General features: G+C 53.2%; 1 protein-coding gene and 1 non-coding gene across 2 annotated transcripts in view; one reads left to right on the top strand and one right to left on the bottom strand.

Moving 5' to 3' along the window:
• The window catches only part of TBC1D31 (TBC1 domain family member 31), a 38941-nt gene extending 35886 nt beyond the window's left edge, over window positions 1–3055 (bottom strand). Inside the window, exon 1 of the mRNA XM_026646274.1 lies at window positions 2889–3055. Within this exon, the coding sequence (XP_026502059.1) occupies window positions 2889–2965 (77 nt within the window). The 5' untranslated portion in view covers window positions 2966–3055. The remainder of the gene's footprint in view (window positions 1–2888) is intronic.
• A 7749-nt stretch (window positions 3056–10804) lies between these two features.
• The window catches only part of LOC113405979, a 182-nt gene continuing 71 nt past the window's right edge, over window positions 10805–10915 (top strand). Inside the window, exon 1 of the small nuclear RNA XR_003369589.1 lies at window positions 10805–10915. This exon is cut by the window's right edge and continues 71 nt beyond it. This is a non-coding gene — a small nuclear RNA (U2 spliceosomal RNA).

Genomic DNA, 10915 nt, shown 5'->3' with positions numbered 1-10915 from the left:
GGAAAAACCGGACGTATGGTAACCCTAGCAAAAGAAATGGGCCAGCTGGCAGGAGGAGGTAAGGGCTGGCATTACTGTAACCTGCATGCTAAGCTTACCCTTTCTCTTACGATTATTTTTTTAAAAGAAGTGAGGGTCAATAAGAATGAGTCCAGATGGACTTTAAGCTTATTTATTTTAGGTTTCTTATTATAATGGTAACTGGTAATATTTTCATCATGGGAGAATATCAGGAGTACCATTAAAAAAGTACAATGGGAAAATTACCCCAACACCAAAAATTAAAAGCCAACTTTTCACAGGACTGGTTGTGTCAGTCTGCAATATTTACAGACGATTAAGTCTTTAACTCACCTCCCCATCCAAACTCTTTTCTGAAAATAAAGTAACCCAGCTACATTCTAAGTGGAATAAAAAGCAAAATGATCATAAACTCAATTTATGGAGTCACAATCAGAACCTCTACACCTATTACACAAAAAGTTTCTCAACTTTTGAATACAATATACATGCTAGTTATACCTGTTCATCTTTTGCACTTGTTCTCTACCATCACATGCCTATATTTCTAATAAACTTTCTTGGGAACTTTATAAGCAATTTTGTCTAATGCAATTTTTAAAAATGAGATTATGCATATTTTTGCTATTCACACTGATGATGCCTCAAAATAATTTGCACATGAATTTACCGCAATACTACTAGAACTGTTTAATTTTCTTCAGGAAGTTTGTCATTTTTAAACACCAAGCCTGTGTCATCCTGTTGAAGGCAAATCCCTGTTTGAGAGATGTCCTGTGGGGATATAATCACACAGGCTCTCCTTGGTGGCAGATCAGAGGGCCCATAGGAGGAGATTTCTCTCCAGGCCGCAGCCTTAAGCAGCCCCGATCTTGAGAATTCAGGGTCTTTTCTTACTAAGCCTGCCAATGGGTCTACTTTTCTTTTTTTTTTCCTAATCATTCCCATTTCACAGGGTCTTGTGCTTTTCTTCATAATCTCAACTCCACAGTCTGCAAGATCATAGAATGTCTTATGTTGTTCAAACTCCTAACTGCTCAAGGCATGGTGTGGTGTGCATGAGGGATAAACAAATAGTATCCTAATGTAGTACTTGATTTTGAGAAATCTCTAATTGTGGAGGACATATTATTTATACAGTACTGTGCATGACACTCTTCTGCCAAAAGAGATTACAGACTAGGGGCTAGATCTTGGAAATGGCTCTGCACAGATGCAGTGCTGCCCACCTAAAAGAATTTGCAGGACCTCATCCTAAGTTTACATACAGCACAATAAGAGATAACGTTGCACAATGGGATAGGAGCTAGCAGGAGAGGAACAGGAAGGAGCGAGGATAAGGGCTGCAGTAACAAGACCACAGAGAAGAGACCATAATTAGGCAGATATGTTGGATATTGTTATTTATTATTTGTATGAGATATTGCTTTGGTTTGTAACAAACATCCTTGTAGGTTGGGGTTTTGAAAATATGTTTGCTTGGAAATTATAAGCGAATGCTACTGTCCCTCTGATGTCTCCTTGCTGATGTCCAGCTACCAGCTTAAGCTGAACATGTCGGAAACAGAGCTCGTAACTTTCCTCCCCCAAACTCTCTCCACTATCTCCTTTCTTGATCACTATGGACAATACCATCATCCCGTGTGTCACTCAGGACCGTAACCTGTGTGTCGTCTTCAACTGAGAACTCTCTCTTTCTGCATAACATTTCTAAAATATGGCCTTTCCTATCCATCAACACAGTTAAAACTCTGGTCCAGGCTCTCATCTCGTAACTTGATTACCGCAACATCCTTCTCTCTAACCCTGACAAATGCAATCTTGTCCCACTCACATCCACTCAGAATGCTACTGCTAAGATTATTTTCCTAGCCCATCACTTTGACCATGTCACCCCTCTCTTTGAGTCCTTCCACTGGCTCCTTCTTCTCTATGGCATCAAACATAAGATGCTTGTTTTCAATCCCCACCCTCGCTAACACCTCTCAAGCACTATCGAGCTGTTGAGGCTCACCTCTGATCAGCCCAAAGCGCCAGCTTCCACTGCGTATGTCAAATTTTCAGACAAGCACCTTTGTACTTTCTCCCATGCTGCCCCACAAGGCAGGAGGTGGTGTTCTTGTAAACATCTGCAAGTCTAGCTCATTATCTACCTTCAAATCCTGCTTTATAACTCTTCTCTGTCATGAAGCCTACAAAATACTCAGTTAGGACAAGGGGTGTGCTGAGACCAAGGCCTATCATGTGACCCATACTGCCTCATTGTTTCTCCCTACTCTCCCATCTGTCGGTATCCGTCTAATGTCTTTGGTCTTATGCTTAAACTAGAAACTCCTTGGGGCCGAGCCTGGCTTCGTTCTGTTTGTACAGCACCTAACACAACCGGATCCATGAGCAAGGCCACTAAGTGCCAGCATAAGATCCGTAATAAAAGTATTACAGACCTCTGGCCTGGGGAGAAATCTTTTGATTGAATCCTAGAATATCAGGGTTGGAAGGGACCTCAGGAAGCCATCTAGTCCAACCCCCTGCTCAAAGCAGGACCAATCCCCAGACACATTTTTCCCCAAATCCTGAAATGGCCCCTCAAGGATTGAACTCATAACCCTGGGTTTAGCAGGCCAATGCTCAAACCCCTGAGCTATCCCTCCCCCTGCTCGATGTTTGTTTCCTTCATGATGGGCTATTCCTGGGCCAGCCCACAGCTCGGAGACCTGCGCAGGGGCTTCCCCACCAGCCCCAGCCCCCTGGCTGCGCCCTTACAGACAGCAGCAGGCACCGGCCTTCATCCTGAGCAGCTTATCAACCTCTACCCCCTCGGTCTCCTCGTCCCGCCTGCCCCCTCCCTCCGAGTCCTCCCCCGTTACCCCTGCTGCGCGGCCGGGGCGGGCTTGCGGTGCCAGAGCTTGCCCTGCTCCCTGTTGCCCAGGTCCGAGCTCTGCATCCTCACGCAGCGAGGGGCGGGAGGCGCTTCCCTCCTTCACAGCTACACCGACCAGCGCCGACCCCGAGGCGGCTCCGCACCAACCGCCACTTCTCCCGCCGGCCGCGGCGCGGGAGGAGGGAAGGGAGCACAGGGGGTGTCCGAACCATGGTACAGTCCGTTGGCCCTTATGAATGCCGCACACTGGTGGGAGAAAAGTTAGCCCTAACCCCCACCCCGGGGTAATGGAACAGGCCACGCATCCCGGAAGCCCTGGCGCCTGCCGGGAAGTGTAGTTCCCTTTGTGGGTTGGGGGAGGCTGTGGGTGTTTGACAGACCGAAAGGCCAGCGGCTCCGGCCTGAGCTGAGTGGGCGGGGCAAGAGGGAAGGTATGAGGGGAGCGTGAGCAGGTCAGGCGGCTGAGGAAGGCACCCAAGGGAATAGCTTTCCCCAGCGGGGACTCCCGCCCTGGGTTTTCTTCACTCCCCACAAAAATAACTCTTTGGATACAGGCCTCCAAGCATGTTGAATAATAAAACAGTAGTGGCCCGCAGAGCCCGAATCTCATCTTCCACCACTTGCCTATTATCTCCCCTATTTTTCAATGAAGTTGGACTCAAGGGATTGGGTAAGGCCAATGAGGATGCTTTCTTTTTAAAAAAGCTTGCTTCATTGTGATTTAGGGAGTTCTCCACTGGTTCTTTGTAATCACCAAGAAAGACAATATGTTGGCTTGCAGCAACAGACTGTATTTCTGTACTGTGGCTTGTCAGATATAATCCCCCTATTACAATATGGAAACAAAATTTAGGGAGATTAAAAGAAATGATAAGTAAAACCCTAAAATAGATGTTTTTTGCCAGATTGGGGCCTTGGGATATACATGCAACATGGTGGATATTAGTCACAGTGTGATAGTTTGTGGGAAGGAGCCAGGGCCGGCTCTAGGATTTTTGCCGCCCAAAGCAAAAACAATTTTGCCCCCTCGCCCCCCCGTTTTTTAATTACCCCACCCCTGGCCCCGCCTCAACTCCGCCCCTTCCCCAAATCCCCAGCCCTGCCTCCTCCCCCCAGGCTCTCAAGCCTAGGAGGGAGGGAGGGAGGGGGAGAAGCGGCGCCCGCGCCACGGCCACTCGGAGTCTCCCCCTCCCTCCCAGGCTCTCAAGCCTGGGAGGGAGGGGGAGCAGCGGCGCGCGAATCAGCTGTTTCGCGCACCGTGGCGAGCTAGGGCGGCCGGGGCACATTTTTAGGGGCGGCATTCTGGCGCCGGCCATGCCGCCCCTAAAAATGTGCCGCCCCAAGCACCAGCCTGTTTTGCTGGTGCCTAGAGCCGGCCCTGGAAGGAGCAGAAAAGAGCACTGGGGCTGCGGTACAACGCTTGCATAGACTTTCTTTGCCCTGTTTTGCTGTAAGAGTTTAACAGTGAGAGATTGCTAGTCACGGGTCAGTGCGTGGGTTTGTGCAAATTAGGAGCCTACAGGGAAACCAGCGAGAGGAAGGCGGCTGCAAGACTTGTCTGTCTTTGAACAGAATTGTGTGTTAAGGGTTCTTGCTTTGAATTCTTCCACTGGAGTCATTTTGGGGAGTTACCTAGCTATGGTGTTTGTTGTGTGTCTGGGAGTTCGTCATGGTGAGGTAGAAAACCCCATCTCGGCTCTATAAGCTAATATCAAGTGTAGGTCAGGGGTATGAGGTTCAGATCCATGCCCTGGTCATGGGAGCCCTGGGTGCATGGGACCCCCACAACGAGCTGGTACTGAGAGCGTGTGGGGTCAGTCGATGCTACACCCGGCTCATGAGACAGCTCATGGTGTCCGACACCATCAGGTGGTCCAGAGACATCTACATGGAACACATCACGGGACACCGCCAGTACCAGGTCAAGTAACCGAGAACACCGACCAGGGAAATAACCCACTTCCTTCCCTGACAAACTGAGGGACGCACCCCACCCATGTACTTATTCTCTACACCAATATCGACTTGGACTCTTAATACATTCCATGGGTGGCGTACTCGAGCCCACTTATCCACTGACGCTTTAAAAACTCCCACACCCCAATCTGGATCTATGCTGGTTATGTGATATGTATGTACCTCGTGAATCTTGTAACCAATACTCACAATCCCCCATAACCCACGCCCGACCCCAGATGTACAGTACCTTCCCTCTTAATTTGTGTAAATTTGATTTTAAACATTAATAAAATGTTTAAGTCTCTTGGCCTATCAAAGGCCGTGATTAAGTGTCTTGATGTTTTTGGTCTTTTGGCCTCGAGATGAAAACCTTGTCTGTGTCTCTTGGACCGTGAAGTAAAAATATTATCTAAGTTATATCTGTTCTTATCAGTTTAATTTATTTTGATGGACATCTGAAACACCTGCTCTGAAGATGGATTCTCCTGCTGCCATTTTTGAAAAAAATCGATGCTGCTTTGAAGATGTATTCTGCTGCTGCTATTCTGGAAGAAAATTCTCTCTCTGCTCCTGAGACACCCCCAGTTCCACTTTCTGCTGCTGCTACTCCTACATCCTCTACCTCTCAGAAAACTCAGCGGAAGCCCATCTCAAAGACCACCCTTGGCACCTCAAGGAAGACACGGACCACCAACAGGGATGAAAAAATCAGCACGTGGCTGAAGAAAGCCCCTGGGGACATCTCTGCAGGGAGACCTAGCACCACGAGGACAGCTCTTCGGGACCTCACATCCAGGAGCAACAACATCTCGCCATCTCTTCAGGAGGAGGACCCCCGGAGAACCTCTCACACTGCCCAGGGCCAGGATGCTGAGTGCTGCCCTGCTCGGAAGGCTGCTACCAGAGGAGCCCCCCCGATGACCTAGGACCAGGATACTGATCACTGCCCCGCTGCTCCAGAGAGGGATGCTCCCAAAGGAGCCACCTCCTTAACCCGGGACCCCGAAACTACTGCCCGGAGGAAGGCCGCTCCAAGGGGAATGCACTCCACAGCCCAGGATCTCGATGCCGCACGCTGCTCTTCCAAGCAAAGAGATATCGTGGCCAGTGAGTCCAGCACTCCCCCAGGAGTAACTTCACCTCCTCAAGCTTCAAAGTGTAGTGTCTGTTCTTATCAGTTTAATTTCTTCTGATGGACAACTGCAAACACCCATCCAGAAGATGGAATCTCCTGCAGCCATTTTTGAAAAAATTGATGCTGCTTTGAAGATATACTCCACTTCTCTTATTTTGGAAGAAAACTCTTTCAGCTTCAGCTACACTGTCATCGGCTGCTGCTGTTCCTGCTTTCCAGAAAGCTCAGCAAAAACCTATCCTGAAGACCACCCTTGGTGCCTCACAGAAGACCCGGACCACCTGCAAGAACAAAAGCATTAGGAGCTGGCTGAAGAAACCCCCTGTGGATACCTCTGCAGGGAGACCTGGCTCCAGAAGGACGGCTCTTCGGGGCTTCACATCCAGGAGCAAGGATATCTCAACAGCTCTTCAGGAGGGGGACCCCCGGAGAACCCTGCCTGCTTCCCAGGACCAGGATGCTGAGCGCCGCCCCGCCAGGAAGGAAGCCACCGCGGGAGCCCCCCGACGACCCAAGACCAGGATGCTGATCACTGCCCTGCCGGGAAGGATGCCACCGGAGGAGCCCCCCCGGCGCCCCAGGACCAGGATGCTGATCGCTGCCCCGCTGCTCCAGAGAGGGATGCTCCGGAAGGAACCACCTCCTCAACCCCAGACCCCAAAACTACTTACCACCCGGCTGTCCGGAGGAGGGCCGCTCGAAGGGGAATGCACTTCAGAGCCCAAGATCTCGATGCCGCACGCTGTCCTTCCGGGCAAAGAGACAACGTGGCCAGTGAGTCCAGCGCCCCCCCAAGAGCGACTTCATCTCCCCAAGCCTCTCTACCAGACCCAGAGGAATCACCTGGCGAGTCTGCAGGCACAACAGAGATCCGCCCCACGGAGGGTGAGGCAGGGGAAGAAGACCGCATCTACCTCCAGTACCCGCTCCCTACAGGTCTCCTCCTCTGCCCCTTCTGTCTCCCCGTCCATGGAGTCCAGACCCTCGGGGCCCACAGCAAACACGTTCGTAAGACCTACAACAAACGGATTGCTTTCCGGTGTAGCCGCTGCAGTCTCCCCTTCGAGACCCAAAAGAAATGTAAGTTTCATCAAGCCACGTGCAGGGGACCCCCCACGACCGCGAAAGTGAATCCCACTGACATCCTCTGGGTTCCAACCTTGACCACCACCGATGATCTGGCTTCAGCACCCCAGCCAGCATCCCCAGAGTCACAGCAGATAAGGGGGGACCGACCGCCAACTGAGGGAAGCGTAACCCCCGCCTCGAGGACTGACGATGCTACCAAAAGGACCAGTCCCGTCTCCAGAATCCCCACGCTGGACCCTGCTGTGAGGGGGACCACTGCCACCTCCCAGGTCAACAACCTCACCAGACGCCTCAGCGACCTCATAAAAACCATCCGGCACAACATGGACACGAGACGCTGCAGCACTCCCCCACAGGTAACCTCATGCCGCCCTGCCATAGGAGCAACTAGCATCGTCCCCCAGGCTGCACGGCGAGATCCAGCCAAGGGAGGAGCCTCCCGTAGCCCCCAGATCCCACAGCCAGACCCCGCCCCCGGGAGACCCAACACCTCCTCCAAGGTTACCCAAAGAGCCTCTGACCGCCAAAAACCCCATGCCCCACCGAGGACCCACCAGCCGGATGCCGCCCACAGAAGAACCAAAACCATCCCCAGCGCTTCCAAATACGACCGCGCCCCCACAAAGCCCAGCACCGGTGCTTCCAGAACCCCATTCCCTCCCGGAAGATCCAGTGCTGCCTCGGAGACACCGAGAGCTGCCCTCCCCACCACACCAGGACCCCCGCCTCAAGACCCACCTGAACACCGCTCCACAGTCCGAAGGACAACAAGGCCGCAGACAGTCCCCGCAGCACCTGAACCTGCAGAGACAACGCAGCAGGAGGAGCGACGGCCACGAGCGAGGGTCGCCACTCCGTGGCAATCCACCTGGATGGAGGAGCTGCAAAGGCTGAGGACTTTGAGAACTTTGACACCCTGATGGACAGACTGACTGCAGAACTGTCTGCGGAAATTACGGCCAAAAGGAGGGAACCCCAGGAAGCCGCACGGGCCACTCGCAGATTCCGTAACAACACCACCAGAGAAGGCAGGAGAGGGGACGTCGGCCACTGCTACGATCCGGCGGCTGCATCCCGTATTCAGAAACTATACAGGATGAACCGGATGAATGCCATGAGGGAGATCCTCGACGGGACCTCCTCCTACTGTGCCATCCAGCCCGAGAGGCTCTACTCCTACTTCAAGGACATGTTTGATCACGAGGCCCAGACCAAATTGTGACGCCCAGAGTGCCTTTCCCCGCTACCCCGGATCGACCTCACGGAGGACTTGGAGCGAGATTTTTCCCCGCAGGAGGTGCAGGCGAGGCTGTCGAGGACCAAAAACACTGCCCCTGGAAAAGATGGCATCCGCTACCCCCTGCTGAAGAAGCGAGACCCTGGCTGCTTGGTGCTCGCTGCCATCTTCAACAAATGCAAGCAGTTCCATCGCGTTCCATGACCATGCTCATCCACAAAAAAGGCGAACAAGACGACCCCAGCAACTGGAGGCCCATCTCCCTCTGCTCCACCATCTACAAGCTGTATGCCAGCTGCCTCGCGGCAAGGATCACAGACTGGTCAGTGTGCGGGGGTGCCGTCAGCTCAGTGCAGAAGGGTTTCATGTCCTGTGAGGGATGCTACGAGCACAACTTCCTCCTTCAGATGGCCATCCAGGAGGCCAGGAGGTCCAAGAGGCAGTGCGCAGTAGCATGGCTTGACCTGACCAACGCCTTTGGGTCCATACCCCACCATCACATCTTTCCCACCCTGGGAGAGTTTGGGATGCCAGAAACCTTCATCCAGATCCTCCGGGACCTCTACAAGGACTGCACCATCACCATCCGCGCCACGGACGGAGAGACGGACGCCATCCCCATCCGCCGTGGCGTGAAACAAGGATGCCTCCTTAGCCCCATCATCTTCAACCTGGCCATGGAACCGCTCATCCGAGCCATCTCCAGCGGCCCGACCGGCTTCGACCTGCACGGCAAGAAACTCAGCATTCTGGCCTACGCGGACGATCTGGTCCTGACCACGGACGACCCAGAGAGCCTCCAAGGTATGCTAGACGCCACCAGCCGAGCTACTGACTGGATGGGGCTCCTCTTCAATGCAAAGAAGTGTGCAACTCTGCACATTGACGGCAGCAAAAGGGACTCGGTGCCGACAATGGGGTTCCAGATCCAGGGTGAGCCCGTCATCCCCCTGGCAGAGGGACAGGCTTACCAGCACCTGGGCACGCCAACAGGGTTCCGTGTCTGGCAGACACCCGAGGACACCATCCAGGAGATCTTGCAGGACGCCGCACAGATTGATGCCTCCCTGCTGGCACTGTGGCAGAAGATAAACGCCCTGAACACCTTCCTGATCCCACGCATCTTGTTCACCCTAAGGGGATCCGCCGTGGCGAAGGTGCCCCTCAACAAGGCAGACAAGATCATCCGGAAGTTGGTGAAGAAGTGGCTGTTCCTTCTGCAGAGAGCCAGCAACGAGCTGGTCTACATCGCCCACAGGCATGGCGGCACCAACATCCCCCGCATGGGTGATCTGTGCAACGTTGCGGTGATCACCCATGCCTTCCGCCTGCTGACATGTCCCGATGCCACAGTGAGGAACATTGCGGCGAACGCCCTGCGTGATGCGACAGAGAAGCGGATCGGCAGAGCCCCCTCGAACCAAGACATCGCCACCTTCCTGAGCGACTCCCTGGATGGGGAATTCAGACGGGACGGGCGCGACATGGCTTCACTGTGGTCCCACACTTGCAACGCTACGCGTCGCCTAGGGAAGCGCATCGGCTGCCGCTGGGAGTGGTGCGAGGAGCGCCAGGAGCTGGGAGTCCGGATGCTGCAGATCAGGTCAGACGACAACACCATCGTCACCCCGACGGCCAGGGGCTTGCTGGAGAGGACTCTGAAGGCCGCCATCCACTCTCTGTATGCGGAAACCCTGAAGCGTAAACCGGACCAGGGTAAAGCCTTTGAGTTGACCAGCAAGTGGGACGCCAGCAACCACTTCCTCACCAGGGGTGGCTTCACCAGTTTCGCTGACTGGCGGTTCAACCCTGATCGACGTAACGATTCCATTCGAGAACAGGACCCCAGCCTTCCGTGAAGCCTGAGCCCGCAAGCTCAAAAAGTACACCCCCCTGGCTGACACCCTGCGGACTAAGGGCTACGAGGTGCACACCGACGCTCTGCTCGTTGGGGCCCTGGGTGCCTGGGACCCATGTAACGAACGCGTGCTGAGGACCTGTGGGGTGGGCTGTCATTACGCGCGGCTCATGAGACACCTAACGGTCTCGGACACTATTCATTGGTCCCGGGACATCTACACAGAGCACATCACCGGCCACTGCCAATACCGAGAGTGAGCCAGGGAGACCTCGTGCACCCACAAGGGGGAAGAGACCTATAAACCCCCCCTGCTGGACTTTATCCCCTGAGCCCTGAACCCACCGAACCTAACTGAATCCCACCACGTCAGGGTCACCCCATCCCCATTACCCAGCCCACTTACTTATACTCATGACTGTCTCTACTTTCTGTATGGGTGATAGACCCTCACCGCTTGCCGGCTGTATCCTGATCCCGCCCACCGGTTACCGCCCCCCATTGGGGACATTGCAGTCTGTATATATTTTGTGTGCTGCCCAACCCCAAAACACTAACATCCCCCCTATACTCTGTATGTTACCCCCAATGACCAATAACTGACGCCTCAAATTTTCTGTATTGTTTATTTTTCAAATATTCTCTAATAAAATTTAAATCTGTTCTTATCAGTTTAATATCGGATATATCCTTTATTTGAGGACTGTATATTAAATTGATTTTTGAAACAGGGGG

This window comes from Terrapene carolina, unplaced genomic scaffold (genome assembly GCF_002925995.2).
Source record: "Terrapene carolina triunguis isolate 2854851 unplaced genomic scaffold, T_m_triunguis-2.0 Scaffold58, whole genome shotgun sequence".
NCBI classification, from domain to species: domain Eukaryota; kingdom Metazoa; phylum Chordata; order Testudines; family Emydidae; genus Terrapene; species Terrapene triunguis.
The sequence above is the reverse complement of the archived record's forward strand: the minus strand, read 5'-3'. Positions and strand labels throughout refer to the sequence as shown.